This window comes from Numenius arquata, chromosome 4 (genome assembly GCF_964106895.1).
Source record: "Numenius arquata chromosome 4, bNumArq3.hap1.1, whole genome shotgun sequence".
NCBI classification, from domain to species: Eukaryota; Metazoa; Chordata; class Aves; order Charadriiformes; family Scolopacidae; genus Numenius; species Numenius arquata.
In genome coordinates, this window is record NC_133579.1 from 34,245,548 (window position 1) to 34,271,817 (window position 26,270).

General features: G+C 37.0%; 1 protein-coding gene across 1 annotated transcript in view; it reads left to right on the top strand.

Moving 5' to 3' along the window:
• INVS (inversin) overlaps positions 1 to 26,270 on the top strand; it is a 92,044-nt gene that overhangs the window by 25,005 nt on the left and 40,769 nt on the right. Inside the window, exons 3-6 of the mRNA XM_074146383.1 lie at positions 11,317 to 11,490; positions 15,948 to 16,115; positions 21,908 to 22,088; positions 25,255 to 25,364. Coding sequence (XP_074002484.1) covers positions 11,317 to 11,490; positions 15,948 to 16,115; positions 21,908 to 22,088; positions 25,255 to 25,364 — 633 coding nt within the window. The remainder of the gene's footprint in view (positions 1 to 11,316; positions 11,491 to 15,947; positions 16,116 to 21,907; positions 22,089 to 25,254; positions 25,365 to 26,270) is intronic.

Consider the following 26,270-nt stretch of genomic DNA (forward strand, 5'->3'; position numbering starts at 1 on the left):
TAACTAATATATCTACTTGCTAGGATCTATTTTAATAACTTTTCTTCTGAAGAATTCTTGTCAGATTTCTGACAGCTGATAATACAAGCATATCAAAATGTTCCTTTTGATGTATGGATTTAATTTGCTTTCAGAACAGTATTCTGTTCCTATATATGTGAAATTAGAAGTATGATAGTCACAACTTTTGTTTTCATAAGTGCTTAGTTTGTTCCCTGAAACACTACTAAAACTGGCAAAACTGTTGGTGGCAGAAAGTTCTTCATGTGCTTCCTGTCATGCTAAGTTGTTTATGATTTTCTGAGAATGTGCTTCTTCTCAAAGGGATACTTAATAGATGAAACAATCTCTAAAGAAAGCTTGTGCACAGCCCCTTTTCTTTCCAAAGTTATTAAAATTCTCAGGTTTTGAAAATTTATGACCAAGTTGATCTGTTGGGTGAAGCATCTTCTCTTTAGCCCCCACTTGCTGGAAAGAGAGAGAGAGTGAGTATGTGTGTTTGTGTCTGTAGCAAGATTATCTTCTCTAACATTGAGTAGGTCAAAAACCCATTTCTACTCTGTGAACCATAAACAGGTTAAATTCAGTTGCCATTTTTGCTTTAAAAGGGGAAGATCATAAATATGTTTATATTTTAAAGGCTTAGCTAGCAATTAAGCAGTTCAAGTTTTCTGACTTTCACTGCTTCTTGAGAGCATGTGACAGCAACTTCTGTGCTAACCTGTTGGCAAAATGTGTTAACGTAGTGCAAAGTGGCAGCTATATTCTGCTTGAGTTTTAAGGTAAAATCTAAATTACTTTCATGTTGTTCATATTTTACCCCAGTGAGTATCTGAGTGCACAATACAATTTGTTATTTGCTAATGTATAGATTTATACTGACTTTAGAAACTTTTATGTCACTACTGGACTATAGGTAATTTTGCATTTCAGACATAAGCAATGATTAAACTTCATGTAAGTCCTAATTACTTTTAAGGACTCCTGGGTTTAAGTTCATTATTTAATCTCACTGTTAAAAAAATCACAGCAATCTATTTCAAGTTTTTGTTATCGTAGAATAAGAAATAGTATATTTGGGGCCAAATGTGCTTCTTTGGAAAAGCAGATCAGTGGCCTGGTATGACACTTGATTTCCTTGCACCTTTCCAGGTCTTCTTCTCCCCCAGACTGGGTCTAAACCAAAGGAGCAGTGTACATGAGTGAATATATAGGTTATAACCAATGATACAAGTTGTTTTCCTGCTCTCAGGCTGTGGTTATATACTCAGCTTCATTTCATTAAATATGATTTATGAATTTAAAAAGGGAAATTAAAACATGAATAATATTTAAAGACAAAAAAAAAAGTGTAATCACTGCCGATGCTACAATTGTGTAGTATTAGAAAAGTAGACCTGTTTTGCCTTTGCAATTAATTCAACTATAGTAATTTTGTAGTGTTCTGCTTGTGAAAGAGTAAAAATAACGGAATTATATATTTACTCCTCTGAAGGGGAGTTACTGATTGTTAAATAGTCTCTCTTTTTACAAAAGTATACTGAGAAAATTGTGCTGAAACGTCTTGCGTAAGTGCTGCTTAATTAATAATGAATATATTTCAAAAATCAAAATTTAATAAGATAATAAATTATTAATCTATGGTGGGATGTATAATTATCAGCTCTCCAAAATCCCTACTGTCATGGATGGTGGACTTGCTGCACTGTCACTCCTTCTCTGTTGTCTTTGAAACGCACCCCTTTAAACAGGTCGACCTTCGCGCTTCTGCTTTTGTGGGGATTTTTATTTTTCCACTTGCCTGCAGCCTTCTGTGCGCTGGCTGACCAGGCTTAGTTACTGCCCATTCTCTCTGTCAGGAGCTGTGGTTAATGTGATTAATGCTGTTAATGCCTGATTTTGATAAATCTTATCTTAACAGTACAGAAACAGCAAGGGACAAAGCACAGAAGAGTTTTAATCAATGAAACATTCTTTGGGAATCATAATATTGCAGAATTTGGTGCATTCAATAACATTTTTGAATGCTGGTAAATAATGTTTTAAGGAAGAAAAGTAGCTAAAAGAAGTAACCTATTTGACCTCAGTAGCATGCAAGAATTTAAAATTAGCTTCCAAGGGATAAATCACGGAATCACAGAATCTTCTTGGTTGGAAGGGACCTTTGAGATCATCAAGTCCAACCAACAAAAAAACCCCAAACCAACACAAAACCAAACCAAACCAAAAAAACCCCAAACCAACACAAAACCAAAAAAACCACAACACCAAAACCAAACCAAACCAAACACCCACAACCCCACACCACCCCACCCACAAACAGATGCAAACCAACAGTCTTGGGCATTAGATCCTGCCCTGAAGTGCCATGTCTACACATTTCTTAAATACCTCCAGGGATGGCGACTCCACCACCTCCCTGGGCAGGCTGTTCCAGTGCCTGACCACTCTCTCAGTAAAGTAATTCTTCCTAATATCTAATCTAAACCTCCCCTGCCGCAACTTCAGACCATTTCCTCTGGTCCTGTCATTATTCCCTTGGGAGAAGAGGCCAACACCCACCTCTCTACAACCTCCTTTCAGGTAGTTGTAGAGGGCAGTGAGGTCCCCCCCAGCCTCCTCTTCTCCAAACTAAACATGCCCAGTTCCCTCAGCCTCTCCTCATATGACTTGTTCTCTAGACCCCTCACCAGCTTGGTGGCTCTCCTCTGGACACGCTGCAGCAACTCAATGTCCTTCCTGTAGTGAGGGGCCCAGAACTGAACACAGTACTCGAGGTGAGGCCTCACCAGTGCCGAGTACAGAGGCACCATCACTTCCCTACTCCTGCTGGCCACGCTATTCCTGATACAGGCCAGGATGCCGTTGGCCTTCTTGGCCACCTGGGCACACTGCTGGCTCATGTTAAGCTGGCTGTCCACCAACACCCCCAGGTCCTTTTCTGCTGGGCAGCTTTCCAGCCACTCTTCCCCAAGCCTGTAGCGTTGCCTGGGGTTGTTGTGACCAAAATGCAGGACCCGGCACTTGGCCTTATTAAACCTCATCCCATTGGCCTTGACCCACGGATCCAGCTTGTCCAGATCCCTCTGTAGAGCCTGCCGACCCTCAAGCAGATCAACACTCCCACCTAGTTTGGTGTCATCTGCAAACTTACTGAGGGTGCACTCAATCCCCTTATTTAGATCATCAATAACGATATTAAACAAGACTGGCCCCAAAACTGAGCCCTGAGGGACACCACTGGTGACCGGCCGCCAACTGGATTTCACCCCATTAATTACAACTCTCTGGGCACGGCCATCCAGCCAGTTTTTTACCCAGTGAAGAGTACACTTGTCTATGCCATGATTCGCCAGCTTCTCCAGGAGAACGCTGTGGTGGACGGTGTCAAAGGCCTTACCAAAGTCCAGGTAGACAATGTCTACAGCCTTCCCCGCATCGAGAAGGCGGGTCACATGGTCATAGAAAGAGATCAAGTTGGTTAAGCAGGACCTCCCTTTCATAAACCCATGCTGGCTGGCCCTGATCCCTCGGCTGCCCTGCACTTGCCGTGAGAGCTCACTCAAGATGATCCTCTCCATGATCTTTCCTGGTACCGAGGTCAGACTGACAGGCCTGTCGTTTCCTGGATCCTCCTTCCGGCCCTTCTTGTAGATGGGCATCACGTTGGCCACCCTCCAGTCATCTGGTACCTCTCCTGTTGACGAGGATTGTTGGTAGATAATGGAGAGAGGCTTGGTGAGCTCTCCCGCCAGCTCCTTGAGTACCCTTGGGTGAATAATATGTAAACATAAATAGAAAATAGGGTTAAATGGGCACCACAGTGTCAGCAGTAGGTTCTTCAAGACTAACTAGATATTTTGCTAGGTGATTTTCTAGAAAAAAAATCAATAGATTGCCTTTTTAGGCCTGCATGAAAATATTTACTGTAGTGCTAGATGGAAAATTGCAGTACTTAAATGGGAAATTAGGACACAAAACGTAAGGGTATGGTAAAGAATTTGATAATGAGCGGAAAGCATATACAGTTGAAATATTAACTGTAAGATCAGGAGTGTATTGGAATTCCTGAATAGTTGCACTTGAATCCAGTATTAGTCAATATTTTTGATTAACAGACTTAGAAAAAGTACTGCTTGTGATGCTAAGGATGCTTCAGAGTGACACAAGACTAGGCGTTACTGTTGAGTCAAAGACAGAAGTGGAGTGTCTGGGATACCAGAAGTACAAGAATACTGAAAGTTGTTGAAGTGTTTGAAAACACAATACTCCAAAAGGCAAGTCGAGGGGGCAGATAAATTTATACTATGTATTATGAATTTATTATTTGAAAATGACTGAGAAGGACATCAATGTGCTAATTGATTGGAGAATGTACTTAATTGATGAGAGAAATGCAGTTTTTAGCGTATGATAAGATATTTGCACTACCAATAGACAAGTGTCATTGTCATTCAGTAAGGTATTCAGTGGGACCTCTTCTGGTATGCTCTGTAATCTCTGCTTGCTTGTGTTTAAAACAAATGAGTTCAAGCTAGAATGAGTGCAGAGAGCTGACAGTATTTTGGAGTGAATGTAAGGTTCTTCCTTTGTTATTGAGACAAAAAGACCTATGCTTGTTTAGGTTTTAAAACCTGCACTCTAATGGGTAGAAAGAGTGAAGTGTGTGTGGAGGTGTCTTAAAAAAACAACACACAAAACCTTAAAAAACCCAGCCCAAAACTGAGAGTAATGGGGTGGGGGGCGGAATCCAAAACACCGTAATTCCACTTAAAAGAAATCTCTAGGAATTTTTTGAAAAGGATTTGATATCCTTTGGTGCTGGAGGATTGGATTTAGTAACCTAAGGGGGTTAGTAACCTAAGAGGGTCAATTTTAACCTTCAGTTCTAATTTGTGATTTATCAGTAAATATTTCTAAGGCTTTCTATTCTGCTGGAAGTATATGCCCTGACTGCATCTTCAATGCCTATGACCATTGGCAATGAAGAGCCCTTAAAAACCACCTCCTTTGTAAGGATCACTTTTAAATGGTTTTATGTTCTTTTGGTCTGTCTGTTCCCAGTACTGGGAAAGCAGGTATGTAATTTTGAATTGGAGCCAAAGTAGCATCTTCACGGTTTAACAGCTTGGCATTCTTTTTAATGACCCCTGCCGTGTTTACCAGGAGGTTATATAGAGATGCTGGGCTGCCTTTTTGCTAGTTCTGTAGCAACCCTTACAGTCAAATAAATCTTCACAAGCCTATTGTAGGTATTCCAAAAACCAAGTGTGGCTGTGCTGTAACAGTCACTACTCAGCTCATGTGTGCTACATTATAAATTATTACAAATCAGTCTTTCAAGTCATGTTAAATATTTCACGTGGATTAGAATTGCTATGCTTCTTGAAAATGTGGTCTCAGCAATGAATGGGGAAATAAGCAATTTTTCAGTATGTATTGGCCCCTCTTAACCCACTGATGACAGGTTGATGATAGCCTGTCTATGGATGTGCCTTTGATGCTTGGAGAGGTGCACATTTTCCTCTGACTGAGCCTTATCTTGTACAGCTCAGTTTCTCCCTCTATAAAATGGTGTTATATTTATCTACCTATGTAGTATGTTTTTAAAATCAAAAGATGAAAAGTGCAACCTCAGAGGTATATCCACAGTACAGGGTAGGAGAAGTGGTTAGTCAGAGCAGAGAAGCATAGGTGATATAACGACCAAGTTAGCTCATCAAGAAGTAGTGGGATAAGAAGGGAAATAAATTTTCACAGAGCTCTGATGCGCATCAACAGAATGTTTCTAGAAGCCAGGTGAACTCTTTAAAGCAAGCTTGTATGTCTCTGAAATACTTAAAAGTGTGCTATGCAAAATACTTAAGCATCATTCAGAATTATGAATTGGATAATTTAATTTGGGGTTCTGCAAAGACTACCTGATTGTTGGTGCGTAATAAATGGCAATCTAGTCTACAGTGACACCGATATGCTGTCCTTCATTTAGGATTTAGATGAAATAGTTCTATTTCCCCCTTCCCTTTATCCTTCCCATTTCTTGTAGAACCACATCTGGTCCAGGAGAGGGATATTGATTTACTGAGGCTTTAGCCATATAAAATGGAAATAATATAAGGAGAAAGAATATTAACAGATTAATAGGGTTGGGTCTCTTCTACTAATAATCGTACTTGTCTACTGTCTTTTGGTGTTACCTGTAGTTTGAAAAAGTCTTTAGACCCTTATCTACTTAATGACTGTCCAGGAGACATCTGTGATAAAACTTAGTTTCAATATATGCACACCTGGTATTAAGATAACTTCTCCATTTCAGATGGTGTTTTATTTTACATTACAACAGTCAGTAATCCAGGTTTTTACATTTATGTATTTTATATGACGTTACTCTAAATGTCCCTGTTGCTGTTACAGACTGTCTTTCAGTTCACAGAAAGAAAATGTTCTATGTTTTACAGGAATTGTACTCAGTTTCTTGTCAATTCTGAATCAGAAAAGCATCAGATTTTAGCCAGCTAAGAGGAGAGGAAGTAAGATGTTCCTAGTAAGCATTAATTGCAGTTGTTGTTCTTATATCTCCTGATAGCTGAGCAGTGATCCCAACTGCCACTGCTGGCATTGCCAGGCTTCTACCAAGCATAGCAGAGCACTGTACGTGACCTCTCTGCTGGCAAGTTAAGCTGTCTGGGTCTCAGAGGGAACATGCATGATATCTCTCAGTTGAGGGGAGAATATTCTGTCACCTGTAAGGAGGTTAACACTTGTGTGTGCTAAGAATTCTCTGGAAGAATTTTGCTTACATGGAGAATAAAACCTTTCCCAAGAAACAGGATTGACTACAGCAATTTGTTGTTAGCTCTGTGTTGGTCTAAGATTCAGGCTATAACTATGTGTCTTGGAATGGACTAAATTATCTGCATGTATTGAAAAGGTAAAGTAAAAAAAAAATCCATTAACAACTCTGAATCTTTCTCATACTGCTAGATGTCATGTGGGGAACAAAGATGTCTGCCAAAACCTATTTCATTTTGGGTGCTGGAATATTTGCACAGCTGTGTTTTTATGGTAGTGTTTTCTATATTAGGTTGGTAGGTCTGTTGTGCTACCTGTTACCAGAGAGCCAGCTAGTAGAGGTGGGTGACATTATTTAAACCTTTCCAACAGTAATATGAAAATATGATTGCTCTAAGTGTTGCAGTACAATTGAACTGTTTTGGACAATGCACCAGTAGGAACCTGGGTCTGCCTGTTTGTCTGGGGGAAGGCTGAAACCTGGCCCAGAAGGGCTTTAGATGTTAGAGCAGTGATGTGTGAATCCCTCTCTTTCCCTATACCCGTATGCCCATGTTAGGTTCAGTCACATACTAGAACTCCTGTTCTCCTTTAGTTTGCTAGGGAAGAAGAGGACTGCCAGTGATCCAGGGAAAGGATAAAGAATGGATGGATGAAGAAATAAACACATTGCCTTGTAGGCCTGGGAAAGTAGGTAGAAAAGAGTTTACTGGCAATTTTCTGCTGGAACCTGTTCCTGGCAATAGAGTCATATAGAAAATTCTAGACAGTTGGGTTTTTTTTCTGAATGAATTTGCAATTTTGGGGATAATTTTTCAATTTCAGGGATAATCTGAATTATCTGATTACAAATACACCGATTCCAACTAAGGTGTTTCTCCCATCGCTCTTTTGTCTATTGAAACATTCAGGAAAAGAAAGGTTTTCTGACTGCTCAGCAGTTAAGCTTGGGGTCCAGAACTTTCTTCAAAGTCATTACTTGATGTCAGGGCAATGATTGTTTATTAAACTATCTGTTTACCAAAAATGTGTTATACTCCATTGCAGTGGCTGAAATTTTGAAATAGCAGAAGTATTTCTTCTGATTATGCTGAAGCTAGTTGCCAGCTGTTCTCTGAAACCATGCTGTAGTTTGCACGCAGAGTTGAGTCTTTTGGCTAAAAATAGTTTTAATAGAATATAAAAGAATTTTAAGAATCAGCATTGGAATAGTAAATTTTGGCTACCAGAAGCTGAGTTTTGCATACCAGTATTTAATCCTTTCTGCTCATAATGTTTTCACAGTGTAACAGAATCATTTTAGAAACACTATCAATGTTAAGAGACCACGGAATGACCCAAAGTGCTTCATGCTGCGCAGGAATCTTTAGGCCAATCAAGTGCATTTTCTATGAATGGAATCTAGAAAGCTTGAAGACTTGTTATACACAAGAATTTTATAAAAAATAATTCAGCTAGTAACTGCTCTTCAGATTAAGCAGACCTTTTCCCCCTCTGCCTAGTAAGATCTAAATTAAATCTGCCTTCAAGACATGTCGATACATTAGTTAAGCAGTAAACAACTGAAGGTGGGGAATTTTTCCTTTGCTGTTAATAGGGATGGTATTATTTTCTGGCAAGTGAAAGGAACGCAGCAACATTACTGGTATTACTAAAAAAAAGAAAAACAGTCAGAAGTAAGAGCATGAATGGGCATTACAAAGTAGTAATGTAAGTACTGGTGTTTTCTGTGGTGGTGTTTTAAAAAACTCTAAAGTAATTGGGAAAAACCAGAATCTTTTGTATTTCAGAATGTGGGCGTTTATTACAGATTCATATCTTAAGGAGAGGGATTTGTTGGTCGTTAAGCATGCAACAGAATAATATAGTAGTAACTGGTGGAAAACTGTAACAGCAAAAAAAAAATACAGTATAGGGAAACACTAATTAGTAAACACTAATAATAAAAATGCATGTTTCCTTAGTTTTATGTATTATTTTAACTTTTACTCTTCAGCTGAATTCATTCAAAAAACACAATATACTTGTAAATCTCCCAATAAGTATCCATCAACAAGAGAAAATCAATTTTTTTTTCTTTCATGTGTATGCATGCACATTGAGCCAGGAAATACTGAAAACAAACCAAATGCATTATCCTCTGTGATGGAGAAAAGCAGCTATATTTCTTCCAAGACTAATATTCTCTCAAGTTATTTAATGTTGTCTTCCCCCAGTCTAATTCCCAACCACATCATGATACACTGTGGTTTTTTGCTAGTTTTTTCTTTTTTAATGAATTTTGCAAATTATTCTTATATTTACCTGTAAAATATAATGGCAATAATGAGGAGTTTTCTCATCCCTAACTCATTCCCAAATTTATCATTAATTCATTTTGAGTGTGTTCTACATGGATTAGTAGCTGTGCAGACATTATGCTATTCTGCCTCTGTACTTCAGTGTATGCCCTGATGCGTGTCTGTGTGTTAAAGGGACAAAATCCTAAGGTTATACTTGCCCTGACACCTGGCAGAAGAAAGAGAATTAGCCAGTCACTACTTGCTGTGAATGCTGTTGAAGAGTACAGTAGCCGTGTTGTCTCTGGCAAGAGAAGTTTGCATTTTCAGGCAGGTTTGTGGTAAGGTTTTTGGCAGACTTTTCTTGTAGACTTTCAGTAAAGAGCAAGGACCAATGACCATGAAGCAAGGACCAATGACAATGAACTGTAGAAGCAGGAAGAGGTTATTTCATCTGAGCTCATTCATTACTTGCTTTCCCTGTTTTGTATTTTAAAATAAAATAGTATAGCAGGAAAAAAAAAAATCACATTCATTTGTTTTAGGCGTACTTGGTGAAATTAATTCTGCCCACATAAAGCTCAACTCTTCCATTTTTATTAGACAAAAAGCAGAACAGTAACATATGTAAAATCTGCCCTTCCAATGTTTATGGCTTCCAGGAAACTGGAATATTTTTATGCCCTGGCACTGGATATTGTGGGGGCCTCTGGAATCCTTTGGCCCACCTCCACCCTACCATTCTGCTGACAGTGATTCACAATTCTGAGTCTTATGATATACAGAAGTGTCTCTGTTCATTAGCGCTGCTTGCATTTCTCTACATGACTACCGTTTTTTAAATTGTTTTTCCAAAGACAGCCTAAAGGGACTAAGTTAACATACAGGATTTATAACAGAGTTGTAGCAGACTGATATATGTTAATTTGCAGGTAGTTCCATAGGCAGAAGAATCCAAAGACATGACTTCTGTTGATGTGAGTGTCACCTTTCCTGTGCATATTGTCTAACAAAGCTTCATCAAATGCTGAAGCTTTTTCTTGAGTGGGGGAAATTAGTACAAATCTCTTCTCTTCTGAACTTTCTATTTCATTATATTTATGGGTAATTGATACTTTTACTTCAACTGTCAATATGTGAAATTGGCAAAAACTGATATTTTGGGAAACATTGGGAGGCAGTGAGCAAAATTGGGAGACAGCACGCTCTTTTCACTGTAGGAGAGGTTAAAAGAGTGGGGAAAGAATAGGGGTGTTTAAAATGTGATCACACAAGTTAGATCCAGATGTTTCGCCTTAATGAGTTATTGCTCCAGCTCTTACTGGTCCTTGACTGAAACTTAACTGCTGAAGGTGGTTTGAAAAACCCAATAGACTTTGTATTGAAGTGAAGGGGAAACATCAAAATGTTGTATGTAGCAGCTCTGTTATATGGAAAATAACCTCCAAGCAAGGGGTAGTAGCAAGTCAAGGCTGGCTATACCTTAAATCACTACAGCTTCTTCATGATTCCATGACTAATTTTTGACTGGTTTCTTCAGTGATTTGTGAAATAAAACCAGATTGTTTTCTTTGGGATCAACTCTCAGTTATTAGTCACAGGAGCATTATTTCTACATTATTTCCTTTGAAAACCTAGTAAGTCCAAAGCGTTAAGTATTTTAAATTTGTTACAAAGCTAGCTGTCCCATCCATTTATCATGAATACCATAGATCAAAACTCATATACAGTTCCCAATTTAAAAGTGTAAGAAACAATCGCTTTTCCGTGTATTTGTTACTCATTCATACGAGTATATTTTATCTTTCTGAATCATTCCATTATTTTTCTTACTTTCACTTTGGAAGTTGTAACCTTTCTTCATGTTTAGTTTTATTCCTCATCTTGTAACTGTCTGCCTTGCTGAAACCATCACGTAGTGGTCTTATATCAGTTTTTACATGATGTTTATTGAGGTTAAACTATCAAGAAACTCTGACAATATTGCAGAATTTTTGGTATTACTGAACCCTGTCTTGCACACTCCGCTAATGGAAGATATGTATCTAATACCAAGTTGTGAAACAGCCTTAAAAATCAAGAGTTAATATTTTTTAAGAAAAAACCTTCATTAGATGTTTCCAAAGCTTAGTGCTGGTTTTGTGCAGGTTTTTAGGCACTGTAATACAACAGTAGATATATCTAAACAGTATCATCATTTGGTTTGATGAACTGGAATAAATTTCTGCTATTTTTCCTTACCCAGGGAAATTACCGCTTCATGAAACTTTTACTGGCTCGTAGAGGGAACTGGATGCAGAAGGACTTAGAAGATATGACACCATTACATTTAACTACGCGTCACAAAAGCCCAAAATGTTTAGCTTTGTTGCTAAAGCATATGGCACCTGGAGAAGTGGATACCCAAGATAGGAACAAGGTAAAATTACTGCTTATTTAAAGCAACACTTGTAGCAGCTTTAGAAATTGGTGTTACATCAAACAGTTGTGTGTGAAAAAATATTTCATTCATAAATAATTCTTTCTGAGTCTTCAAAATGGTGGCTGACAGAGCAGTGGGAGAAGTGGGGGAGAGCATCTGTCATTCGTTTCAGTGGCCAGTCTGGCCCAAACCACAACATGGTGTTATAATGATCACCTTTAGAAATATTGATATTTTCCTGATGATAATAACGTCAAAGTTCATTGCACTGAGTTCATTGGCATTCTTATTGAGGGTACATAGAATAATAGAGGATTCATAAACCACTGGTTTTAAGCTCAAAGTCTGTCTTTAACATTGTGATCCTTCTTAGAATCTGGATAGTATGTGCTTGTCTTGTTTTTCTTCCTTGGAAAAAACCCTGCATTTAGAATCATTTAATGAAAGTCACTAGCAAACTGTGCAAAAACCCTTCTGCTGTTGGCAGACATCCTTCCGAATATCAGGTAATTGGTTTGGCCCTGCACTGGAGCCACTAAAATGACACGGCTGCCCATAGCTGCTACCTTTTATACATGTGTGGTGCGTTGGCTTTGGCAAGCAGCCAAATGCCCACCCAGCCACTCTCTCACTCCCCTTCCTCAAAGGGACAGATGGAGAAAATAGGCTGAAAAAAGCTCACGGGTTGAAATAAAGACAGGAAGATTGCTCACCAGTTACTGTCATGGGCAAAACAGACTAGACCTAAAGGAAATGAATTTCATTTGTTGCCAATTTAAATAAATCTGGACAGTGAGAAACAGAGACAAAAATTTGAATAAACCCTTCAAACCATACCGCACCCCTTTTTTACCTGGCTCAACTTTACTCCTTCACTTCCATTCCTTCAATTCCATCCACAAAGATGGTTCAAGGCTAAAAATATCCATAGACTGTATCTGTCTGGTCGACTGTCCTTTTTTCTGCATCTCTGTAAGTAAAATTGGAGAATTTTTTAATGAAGGGGCATAGGACTTTCACACAGTCCTGACAGACATCCTACGTAAAGGATTTCTTGTGTTTCTGTATATGTTTTGAACAAAACAGATTCATCCCTCTTATTGGCATGCTTGATGTGTGTTCTGTTTGGAAGATGACCACATTGCCATTAGTAGACAGATTGTTAGTAATTAGTGCAGACCTGCTAATCTGGGAGCAAATTTCATGTGCTCAAGCAGTTTGCGTATCCTGAAATCTGAAAGACACTTCTTTCGAAGAACCCAGAGATATGAATGTTCCCTAAGCCATTTTTTTTCTCCAAGAATATAGTAACAGCAAGTGAGACACTGTGAATGTAGATAGCAAAAGGAAGACCAAAAAACAATTATGTAACTACCATTGGTAAGGCAGGCATGGTATTGAATACAACTGGAACTGTTACTGATAATGGAGGCTTTTTAAGCATTGAGCAGGGAAAGTCTCTTTCCTACAATTTGTAAGGGATCTTGGAACTGGTGCAACAACTCTCCCCACCTGGCACTAATCTACCACTGATTCAAATGTAAGTACCCTGATCAAGTGTATTTGGATCAGTTGATAACCAACATACCAGCTTGGCAAAGCTGGTCTTAGTGGAAATCATCATTCCATACCTCATGTAGTAGGTTTTCATTCTACCACAAGAGGACGTAGTAACAGAAAGGGACTGGACTTTCTAGTGATGGAACTGCTTAAACTCTGAAATCCTTATCTGATTTTATCATCCAGGAAGCAGGATAAGACAGCTGCAAGCCTGGTTTTCAACAAATTCATCTTCTCTCCCCTCCGGACAATGGATTTGAACCACCCTAGCAATCAACTATTTGCCTTCCAGGATATTCTAACATGTATCATGGAAACCCAGGCTATAATTACAGCAGTCATTCTGGAGAGGTCATGCTGACTTCCTGACCATGTTAATTAATTAACAAAGGTATATGGAAACCGTCCAAAATGTTTTAGGAACGTTGCCTGTTGTTCAGCAGATTTCCAAGGCAGTATTAAAGCATTGCCAGATTTCCCACAAAATGTAGAGCACTTTTATTCCAGTTTGTGTCATGAGTAGTCACAGTAGCAAAGATGGAATTCAGGTCGATGAAAGGCTGTCTCAGGGACAGAGTCCAACAAGTTTGACCCTGATGGGCACATGGCTTACTCGTTTCACTTACCGCAGGGATTTGAACTATGCGCATCAAGATTGTCAAATATAATTCCTGACCATGAGGGAGAACAACTATTTTTTTACATCTACTTCCATGCAGGCAACTGACTGAAAAGCAAGTTGTAGGTGACAGAAGGCAGTAAACCAAGGCTACATTGGCCTCCTGCTAGTCAAAAGGTTTTGCTTTCTTTGCAACTGTCAGTTTCTAGGGATACTGGTCAGCTCCACTTAAGAAATAACATGTTAACTTACTACAAATTTCTACTGCTGGAAATTTTTTCAGTTCAAATCCTGACAGGCTGTGATGGTTTGAACATGCTTTATGGTGCTAGGCTGTATGTCGTTGTATGGGGTGTGAGTTATCAGACCTTTCCTTGCAGCACCTCCAGTTAATGTCTTAGAATGAGCTCTTTTTCAGTGAACTACTAAGTAGACAAAAAGGTTATGCTGTCATATTGTGTTACTATGGTACTAAATTAACAGCTTAAAGCAAAACCCACAAAAATAGGCTCCTTTTTGCCTTCCTCCTTTACAGAGACGTTAAAGATATGATAGTGATCTCATACATTCTGTCTCACTGTTCCTGGATGCTAATTCAGAGTATCATAGGTTTATACACAGGTGTCCGGCAGCAGTTATTTCTCTCCATTTTCAAATCAAAGTGCCATGTAATATTTTGCATGGGTGACGGGGGAAGTGAGGTCGGAAATAAAATACATTTTGTATCTTATAACCCTCTGCTACTTGGCAGTTGAGATTGATATGTCTGATAAATAAAATACTTGTTAATATACCAATGTTTTACTGTTTAAAAAAAAACCCCACACATTGGTTTGCTTATGTGATTATGAACATCAGTAGTGCCCGTAAAAAGCCACTGACAGTCAGGAATTGGCAGTAGGAGCATGGATTGCCTTTTGATGTTTTATTGGACTGCCATGTGTTGGTGAGCATTAGATTCAATAATATTCAGCCTCAGAATTCTGAGTAATCAAGGACAGTGCAGAAAGTTGAAACCTTTGCTCGAGATGGGTCCAAGTCCAGTGTCAGTATTCAGTGCCATCTTCCTCTAGTGGAGAGTAATCTTTTTATATGCTTCTCCATCAATTTGGCTTATTCAAAGAGATTTCAAAATTTAAGAGGGACTGAACTAATCGCTGCCGTTGTTGTGTAGTGCAGCTCTTGTGCCGAGTCCTGCTTCAGATGAGCATTCTAACTTGGACATGATTGCTTAATACCAAGCTCATATATTTTCTCCAGGTCTGAAAATACTGCGCCTGATGGCATTGCTCTTTTGGCTGGCTAAGTAGCATGGACAATATTCTCCTGCCATAGTTCAAGAAATCCTCATACAAAGCAGTTAATCTTCTACCAGAAATACTTATATTCCAAGCATAAGGGTTACTTAGTGTGGGTCTCATGTAAGATGATGTAGCTTAGACCTGATTCAGACCTCAGTAGCAAAGTGAGTATCTATTCCTACTTAGGTAGATGGGCCTCTTGTTCAGTTTTGTTTAAAACCTGTTTTCTGATTATTTGCAGTTGTCACCCACCCTAGGTACATGTGCTCCATTTTCTGTCAGTCCTCTTTATTGAAATGTAACAAAAGATTGCTCATTTACCCATTGCTTAAAGTTGGTTTTACCTGTGGTCCCTCCTGTCTTCTCAGCACTGGTGGCACCACAAACAGAATACTCTTTACTTCTGGGTTCTCCAGTACAGTAAGGGCATAGGCATACTGGAGTGAGACCCACAAGGATGGTTAACAGATTGGAGCATCTGACACCAAGATGAGTCTGAGAAACCTGCGAATGTTTAGCCTAAAGAAGAGATTGTTTAGGGGTGATTTATGTGATTTATGTGTAGTGCCTGAGGAGAGGCAGTAAAGCAGATGGAGCCAGACTCTTCTGAATGGTCTCCAGTGAACAGACAAGAGGCAATGGGCACAAATTGAAATATAATAAATTCTGTTTAAACCTGAGAAGGTTTAAACCTTCTGTGAGGTTTAAACTGTGAGGGAGGTCAAACACTGGAGCAAGTTGCCCAGAGAGGTTGTGGAGTCTCTGTCTATGGAGATAGCTAAAAATCTGACTGAACAGTGTTCTGATCAACCTCTTCTAGTTGACCCTGCTTTGACCAGCAGAGTTGGACTATGGGATCTCTTTTATTCTGTGAAAATATACTTAAATCGTATTTCAGGTTCTAACCAACTTTAATTTTCATCTTATATTAATTTTTCAACATGTTTGTAAAACTTTTGAATATTGTGTTCCAGCAAACTGCATTGCATTGGAGTGCCTACTACAATAACCCGGAGCATGTGAAACTTCTCATAAAACATGATTCAAATATTGGAATCCCTGATATTGAAGGAAAAATTCCACTTCACTGGGCAGCCAACAACAAGGACCCTAGTGCAATTCACACAGTGAAATGTATTCTGGTAAGAAAGTCTATTATTTATATAACCATTTCTGTATTTATTTCTTTACTCCGATAGAAATATTTTTTATTCACTTGAAATTTTTCATTTTAATCCACTGACTCTTTGAGAATGAAATAATTTGCTTTTCCTAATATCCAGGATTTTGTAAGAAATAATCTTAAATTTTTGCTCTTTTGAAAGGGGTTTCTTGTGAGTTCAATGGGTGAATATCTTTGCTCTAACTCATGGACTATATATATTCTCTTAATTAGTTTGATGTACGTAACTGTTCATTTGAAGGGTAAGAGAAGGAGGAAGGGGTTGCAAGTTCTCCTAGTTAAAATGGCAAGGTATATTACACATCTCAGTTGCATCTTGCACACGGATTTCTTTGTTGTCTGTCTTTTCTTCATTATTTGAAATTTTATTTCTAATTATCTGTATTGAGAAGTCTATTTTAATTTGTTCTTTTGAGTCAGAATTCTGGGAAATATTTGATCAATTATCAATCAGCCCTTGATCAGTTTATTGAGAGTCTTTCCAATTTTTTTTGTGTATGGATTTAATATTTTTTCCATGAGGGCATACTTTCACTTTCTGCAGTATTTCGGTTTCATTTTCTACGTTGACACTTATAATGAGTACAATGAAATCATGTGCTCATGATTTGCAATCATGTGTTGGTTTTTACCTTGATTTTTATTCTGTGGAAATCTGTGAATCATTTACTAACATGGAAAGATCCAGAAGTCTGAATTTATTTTTTTTTTCTCCTAGTACAACAATTTCTCTATATCTTTGTCTTTCAAAGGTCTTTCAGAACTAGACACATACTGATTGTAAGCTAACTACAATGACTTATATGTCTGTTTGCCTGATTATCTTGCAAGTTGAGAACTTATGTGTGGCTTATGAAAATTTGCTTTGCTTTTCTCCACATCACATTGATAATCTTACAGTTACTGATACTTTTTTTTTTTACTATAAGAATAGTTTTTGAGATGTTGCCAGTGTTAAATTAATGCAATTTTATTTCTGTATTACTTCTAATTATTCAAGATATTTGTAATTTGAACTCAGTTGTGAAATAATTTGTCACAAACAAAATTTTGTCATAAAGTTTTAGTTTGTATATACCATCTACTTTTCTGCCACACTAGAGAAATAAATTGGCTGCAAAATAGGTAAGGATTGCTTCATTCAAATACAGACTCTTTCAAATATTAGATAGTCAGGGTAAATGTTTCTGAAAGTTGTGGTGGGTTGGCTCCAACCAACAGCCTAACACTTGCACAGCTACTTGCTCACTCTCTTCTTGCGAGACTAGGAGGAAATAAAAGGAAGGCAAGACTCCTGGATGAAGATAATGAGAGGAGTTTAGTATGGAAAGCAAAAGCTGCGTGCAAAAAGGGAAGTTATTCACTCCTTGCCATCAGAAGGCAGATGTTAGGCACTGCCAGGAAAGTGGAAAAAGAGCTTCAGCACACTTAATTGTTGCTTGGGATACCTCAGAAATACCTGTCTCCTTACTGAAGATGTTCTCAAAGATTCTCTTTAGAGAATGCAGAATCAGGATCACATCCAGGTTTTTTGGTTCTTTTTTTCTTTTTATTTTTTACTCTGACAGTGAAGAGTGTATTCTTGATTCCATCTAGGCTTTTTCATTCCAAATAGTTATACCTATTTGTGCTTATTGATGGGAGTAAGATAATAACAAGTTTAAATAAAAAAGTAGTATAGCTTACAGTATATGCTGTAAAAGTTGTTGATACAGAAACATTGTTACTAGGTAATCAATCTGTTGATTGAATCTGTTCTTGAGTATAAATACCTTTTGTTGGTGGTGGTAGTGTCTCTGAGTTTAATCCTTTAGTAAGATCTTCTCTCCAAACTGAAGTGTTTTTCTTACTTGTCTTGATAGATATCTGCTGCTAGCAGAGCTCACAGTATTTCCCTCCTTTCTTAACTACTTTTACCATATTACCCAGTTCCAGATCTATTGCCCAAGCATCACCTTTGATTCTCATTCCTCTCTCGGTCTTCACATCCAGGCTAACTTTATAGGTTTTTACATTCTTTCTGCATGATATTTCTAACGTACATACCCATACAGTTAAAATTTCTGCCATCTTATGTCTTGCCTTACATAATAGTGTTTCTAAGTTCACAAGAATGTTGTCTTGTAGCGATAGCAGTGCAAAAGTACAACAATTCTGTGTTACTGTTGCCTCTCCATTTTTTTTAATCACATCCAACACAAACTATTTGTCTTTCCTTTCATGATAGAGTGCTGTAATCTGTAAGCTGTGTGCTGTTGCTCAGATTGCAGTCAGACATTGATACCTACCGCTGGTCAATCTGCATTGGCAGCCTTTGCTGCCTAAGTTATGAAGAACATCACTGGTGTTGTTTCTCTCATGTTATCTTTAACACTCTGGAAGAATTCCCCAGAAGATTATTTTTCTCTAGTGTCCTATTCAGAATTCTCCAATGCTGCTTTCCAAAAACATGACAAAAGTAAAGCTGCTGGTTTATTGAGACCACAGTCTATGATACTGAAAAATACTATCTTGTTTTTCCATGCTCTGCCATCTGGATGTGTCCATTTGTTGTCTCCTGTTTATAAATTCATAAAATTAAGGGGTCATCTTTCTATTTGATGTCTGTATAGTACTTAGCCCATTGGGGTTGTCAAATTAAATGATAATGAAAAAAGCTCAATTGAATGCTGAAGTAGGTTTGCAGTAGGTTTGTGACAGTTATAGCTAATATTGGTTATATCTAATATTGAAATCCGTAAAATACAGCAAAAATGAAGCTCATGACATATTTACAAAGTAAACGTGAATTAGAGAGAAACTCTAATCTGGAGATCCTCTCATGGTCAACTTCCTTTTCCACCTTTCCAGATTCAGCAGTGCTTGGTTACATGAAAAACGTTGGGAAGATTTAAGGAGAACAGAATAAGGTTCCATTAATATGATGGAAGCAACTGCTTAGTACTCTGTCTATTCTGTATTTCTTCTCTTTATTTATTCTTCATGGTAAGAGACATGACATTTATTTATACAACACTTCCCATTATTGCCTACAATTCCGTTGTTCTAATTACTGCAGAAAAATGTGTAGCTTCTGTTTCTTCTGTGGATTGTGCTTAAAATATTAATATAGTATGGCAGTTTAATTATAGCTTGTTTTACGCCAAAACCACTTAAAATCCAAAGAAATTATACTCTTGTATGTCGGCAGAAAGAGGCCTAGAAAATTAAACTAATTTAAGTGGCCAAAAATTTCAAAACACGTGAGTACTTTTAGACTATAATATAAGTAGTGGCTTTGTCATTAAAAGATTCTTTACCATTTTGCAAAAGTAACACTTTTGATTATGGGGATATGTTCTGGAGAACATCAGTGACTTTTAGCCAATAGTTTTAGGAGTCATTTATTTGATATGTTGCTGTGCTTTTACAAGGGTTGAAAATTAGCTTTCCAGATTACATCAATAAATTATAAGTAAAGTGAAGAAGCATTTGTTTTCTTGTTTGTCCATTTTTTTCAAACAGGTTTTCTTCTGGTGGAGTTAGAATTTCAGTAATAACTTCTGTGCATATCATCATTCATTTTTAGTCATTCTTAAAAGTCATTCTTATAAAGATCACTTCTGAATTTTTGCAGTGGGCTCTGTACTCCCCCTGCTGAGCTCTTTGAATAGACAGAAAGTAAGCATATTATCAGTTAGCTTTCCTTTGAGAACTATTAAAGCTAGTGAAGAACATAAAACTTCACTTTTCACTATAATGGCTCAGATAAATGCTTTTGAATGCCTATTTAAAAAGTGCTTTTCATGCTTTGATTAATGTGGTTTGTGCGTGTAACAATGTTAACTTTGATTGTATTTTTAGTTGAGAGTCACATTTATCATTTTTTTATGTTTTTAATAGGTTATCTGTTATTGTACTAGTGACTAGATATAGTGATGAACTACAGTATATTTCAAGTATGTTAATTTTTTTCTCTAGCAAAACATGGCTAACTACTGATATATAAAATTCTGATGTAGTTTTTTAATATGTGAGACAGGCAACTTAATTAGCATTTACAAACAGTATGTGAAGTATGTAAATGTTCAACTTTAGAAGACTTATATTAATCAAATATTAGGATGTTTAAGTTGACACTGTTAGAAAGTAAGTCAGAAGCAAAGAATCAGGGCATTGCAGAGCTGAGGTTACTACTGCAGTATTAATTTAGCCAGATTGCTCTTAGGAAATATGGTTAAATAGAACTCTAAATGTATTTATTTTTTTTATCTATTAAATAGAACGTATAAAATGTACAACTTTGGTAAATTAATATTTGGATAGAATCCATAACTCTGAAATACCTGACTTCCTGCTTCTTGATTTATCGTTCTTAATGTTACATGTTGGTTTTCTATGTAATAGTTACTGCATTTCAAATAATGCAAATGCAAGTGATTTTATGGCCTATTTGTGTACCTAATGAAGTCAATAGGAAAAATTACAATTAGTTTACTGAGGAAAGGATCAAGAACTTGCTTTAGCTGTTAATAAGCTGCACTGATCCAAATCTCTCCCTCCTCTCTGATGAGTGTATTTTAATATATAGCGTGGCTCTGTATTTTCAGGAGGATTGCTTTTCTCAGTTATCATGGGTTAAAATCCACTCTAATGTTGGAAGTTAAAAATCTAAGGACTGCATTCCTTTTTCCTCTTCCACAGGCTTCCCATGACTTCAGTGAATTGTTATGAATCTGTTGGAGATAGAACAGCAGTTACTCCCTATAGTTTATTTAAACTCTTGTTTTGACATTTTGCTTTTGCTCTAGATGTTTAGTGTCCTGCATCCTGAGTTTCTATTCTTTTATTATTTACCATTTTCTTTAGAGGTACCCCTTTTTTCAGGAAAGTGAAGTTTAAAGTTTGTATTTCATGGGGCTTTATGGTATTTGCCATTTGGAGATCTCTGCAGTGCTAAGATGACGTTCATTTGTACCTGTTCTGTTCTTTTGCCTAAGAAAGTCATGAAGAGAAATCTATCTAGAAGACAGTTGGTGAGAGAGGAAATTATCATAATATAAAACTATATAGCTAGGGGCCTTATGTGGAAGTAATTTAGCATGTTTTTTAAGAAAAAGTGATGAAAAGTCAAGTTATATCTATTAATGCCTATGTTATGTGATCAAATGACTAATAACGATACTTTGAAAGATTATTTTTATATTTGTTAGTAGATACATTTATTAGAAGTACTCTCTAACTTCTATCTTGTCAGCTAGATACCTTCACATCTCCTTTAGAAACACTGATAGTCATGTGGTTTTACAATGCTAGAAAAGTGTTATAATGAAAGCCGTAAGATTAACTTGTGCAAAAAGGGGAGCATCCAAGGAGAAAAATATGAGGATATATATGTCGTGTTCAACTTAGAAAATCAAGTAAGAAGATCTAGTTACTTTCTCAAGAGCCTGAGTTAGCCTTTTAAAGATCTGTGTAAGAGCCGCTTTCCACAACAGACTGGTAAAACTACAGGGTGTGTACTGAAAATCAGGTCTTCTACTTAAGTAAGTACAGTATACAGTATACTTAAGTATAAGAAAAATTTCCATAAGAAATACTTGAAAATAGCCTATACTGTAACTAAAGTGTTTGGTTCTAGGGCTCTATTCTACTGAACAGGGACAGTCTATCTCCTTATTATAAGACTCAAAAAAAATATCTGTGAAGAGTATATAGTTTTTTTCTTCAACTTTAACTTTTTTTAATTTAGTATTTATTGTTTTTTTAAAGGAAGCTGCACCTACGGAATCTCTGCTTAACTGGCAAGACTATGAAGGACGAACTCCCCTTCATTTTGCTGTTGCTGATGGGAATGTAGCAGTTGTTGATGTCCTGACCTCCTACGAAGGCTGCAATGTGACATCTTATGACAACTTATTTCGAACTCCCCTTCACTGGGCAGCCTTACTTGGTAAACTGGACAACGCTCAAGTCATTTAGTAATTAATTAACTGTGGTGTTTAATATTTGTCTCCATTTTTTATTTAATTCCAGCCTGGCATTATGTTAGCTAATCTCTTCAAACAATAATAGTTTCTGCTAGACCAGGATTGTAAGTTTGCGTGTAGACAGGTTTTTTTAGCTTCAGATTCTCCAGAGCTTTGTAAAATGCATTATTACTTCAGCAGGCTATGTATGCTTGTGATTTAAGAACAATTAGAGCATATTGAGATGTTCTTGTATATGTAGCTTTGTTCATACGGTAAAAAACCTAACCCTACTACTCTAGAGCAGTGGTGTCCAAAGTGGGGTGTGCTCACTCCAGTGTGTATGCAAGACAATCCATTGGGATGCATGAAGAAAATATCGGAACTTCTGTTTGTATTTATTTTTTATCTGAAAAAATTAGAAAACTTTACTAATATTTAATATACTGGTTGATGCTAACACCCTCATTTGTTCCATATGCAAGACTGTTATGTTCCATATGTAAGAGGGTTTGTGAGGTGCCTGAGGGAAGTGAGTGCTCCACAACGCGGAGGGATTGACAGTGGCATCATCACTCGTTTGTTCACTTTCAGCTTATTACGATGTATTGCAGTTTACATGTGCCTGCTTAAGTAGATTTATGGATTATATCGTCTAATTTTTATGAAACTACACCTCACAAAATAGACAAGGGACTTAAAGAGATTTCCACAAAGAAACCACAAATTATCTGATAATTCCAGCACAATTGAACAAGAAAATGGCAGAGCTGACGCTTCTTCTCCTAGTACAAGCTCTTCATCAGATACATTATTATAATCTAATCAGATCTGACAAGAAGTTCTGTTCAGATGAAGTTTTTTGTCTGTTCAGATTGCTACCCTGAGACTCAGAGCTCTGTAAATCATAACCTTGCATATGTGAATTCAGCACAGTTTGGTTTTACAGGTTACAAAACTGGATCTTTGCAAAACGGGAAGAACCTGATTAAAAATAAATAGTGTAAATACAGGGAAATGCAATTCATCAAATGACAGGCACAACAGTAATACGAGGGAGAAAATTGACCTCCTGTTTTCCATTCTCCTATGTGCAGGAGGAAAAAATAAACACCATGTACTGGGTAAAAAGAAAGAATCTTAAAACATTCTCTCCCTGCTTTTAACAGGCTTCATCCCCACGACCCTTTGGGACACTGCAGACAAAGAATGCCAATAAAAGAATCAGATTGCTCACTGGAGCGAGTTACTGCAATTTCAGTGACAATATATGTGTAGTTTGATTATGTTTATTTAAAAAGAAAAAAAAAAAAGAAAAAAGTGTTCTCAGATTTGCATTTGCATTCAAGTAGGGATATTGAATTTTTACAAAGAAATTGTGAAACATTTTAAGTGTCATAGGATCGGCCTTCCAAAGAAATAGTCATTATCAACTTGGTTCTGTCCAAGAAGCAAAATTTATCGTGCTTTGAAATTGATTCTGTTTAAGAGAGAAGTTTTGTCTGTTGGAAAAATGGATTGTCTAATCAATGTGGAATAAAGGGGGAAGATGTGCCAAGACCTCCAGAGTCCGTTGTGAACTTGATGAGGTCTCTAGGTGGCATATGCCCAAGGGGAACTGCTTGGTAAATCATGATTAATTTTTAGGGTTTTGTTTTTAAGTTAGATACTGCATGCTGTATGTAGTTCTCAGAGAGCCTAAAATGTTACTAAAAGGGTTAACAGTAGGAATTTTTACATAGAGCATGGATACAGCCATAAAGATTCTGTTAAACGTGATGGGTTGCATGTGACTGCATCTTAGGGCATTGTTGCTCCTGTTACCTTTTTTTTTTTGTGTAGATAAAAGTCGCATCCAAATTACATCTCTTCTAAATAAAAGTACTACAGAAATGACAGTTTGTGACCTCAAGAACTGTGTTTTAATGTTTACATTAATGTCCAAATGAGATCCATCTTTGCACCAATTTATTTACTGTTGCACCCAATACAAAGATTATTTTTAACTCCCTCAAGCCTTCTTTCTCATAGATAATTTAGGTGACCCTACTGTCCCGATTACAGAGTTCAGTTACTCTTTTTCTAGTTGAGTGTTCAGGCAACTTTTTTTCCAGGCTCAGTACTCCTATGTTTTTCCTGCTAGGATTGCACTCAGAACCAACTTCTTCCAGTGCACCTCAATTCACTTCTTACAGTCTTGAGATGGGAAGAGCACAGCAACATTATGTCTGTTCTTTTTAGTGTTTTCTGGTAGGAAGGGACAGAATGTTGTGATGTTCTGGGTCCAGGCTTGTCTTAGTGGCTGAGAGGAAAGGGAAGCCTTCCTGTATGCCCTAAAGCCCCTAGAAAAAAATAATTCCCACATCCTTTTTGACCCAAGTTTACCATTTTCTCTCTTTTCTGATAAAGTCTCAAAGTGCCATTCCACAAAAGAAGGCTTGCCTAGTCCTCTGTCTCTTAGGTTTTTAAAAGCTATAGTCCACAACTGTTACTCAGCATCATTCTGTAATTGTTGGTGTTTTCATTTAAAAAAGTCTTCTGTTAGTAGAACGGTTTACCTACTCCGTTTATTCTGAAGTAATTCAGGTCAACTGTGCAAAAGTAAAAAGGTGCAAAATTGGTTGTTTTCCCCACACGTAAGATGCTGGGAGATTTCTCCTGTAAACTCAGAGTATTTTTTTGTGATTTATGGAGCATCTCAAGCTGAATTATAAGAAGCTTTTTCTGGAAATATTCAACTCATTCATTGCAATGTTAATATTGCAGTTGTCTGACTAGCTACTGCTGGTTGGTTTGTTTAGGGCAATGCTCTAGGGATTTTCTTTTAAAAGAAATAGAAAGTCTTTCCACATATTCGTCCAATTCATAGGTCATTCTGATTTACAGATGCCCTCAAAAAAGAAGATACAGAGTGTGGAACTGGAACACAATTGGAAAGGAGGTGCATGCCAGGCTTAATAGTCCAAATAGCAAGTCTTATGTTTCTCTCTTATGTTTAGATTATAATGGCTACAACACAAACATACTGTTATTTATTAAAGTCTGTTTGTTTCCTTATAGGGTTGGGTTTTTTTCCTTCCTTTTGTAATAGGGAAGTGTTTAACTTTAGGATTTGATACATATCTGATTTTATTATATTCTTTTTTCCAGGTCATGCACAGATTGTCCATCTCTTATTAGAAAGAAATAAGTTTGGAACTATCCCATCTGATAGTCAAGGTGCAACACCCCTACATTATGCAGCACAGAGCAACTTTGCTGTAAGTAGCACATACCCTAAATGTGAAGTAAACATATTCTTCTGAAATATTTTTAATGTATCGAAGTGTTTGAGTTGTTTTTAAAATAATACACTGTTGTTTGCACAAGCTTAATTCAGTTTTCCTATGTTAAGTGACTTAAATGTGGTTAATATCAATCTATTAAAATCTATTAAAAATAGATTTAAAAAATTAAATGTTTGTACAAAGAATGTTTGTATCAGAACACACAATAGTCATTTAGGTATTTCAATAGAAAGCAGAACGGCACCTACTATTTTACAGTGCTTCTTTTTTTAAGGCTCATTATAGCAAAATCTAAGCAGTTACAAGGTATTTAGAGTAACATCACCTGTATGAGTATTTGCACAGCTGCTTCAGTACCAGTCAAACCAGTCTTTGCCTTCAAGATGGTTAACTTATTAATATTTGCTATTATGAATAAGCCATTGTCTCATCAAACATGGATAAGGAGTGAGTACCTTTTGTCACAATTCTCTATGAACACTATATTTTTTTAAGTTTTTAATATTTTTAAAATATTTTTTAAATTCAGACAACAAAGACAATTCGTTTCTCAGACAGCCTGATCCTTATTTTTTGGCAGAATAGGTATTTTTTTTCCAGAGCAAGATCAGATACAGTAGAGCTAAATATAAAACTCAGCAGTTTAATGATTGCTTATCATAGATGTTATTCTAGAAGTAATTCTCAAGCACTGCAACTTAAGAAGGCTTTTTTCCTGCTGCTCTGTCTCTCGTAGTTGAATTATGCCATGCATAGTGAGCTGAGAGCTCCCATCTAAGTTTTCTTCAGTTGTATTATTCATAACCTCCCTTTACAAAAAGGGTTATTTAGAGCCTAATTAATGTAGTTATGTAGCGCATATTGCAGCATTTTCTTAAC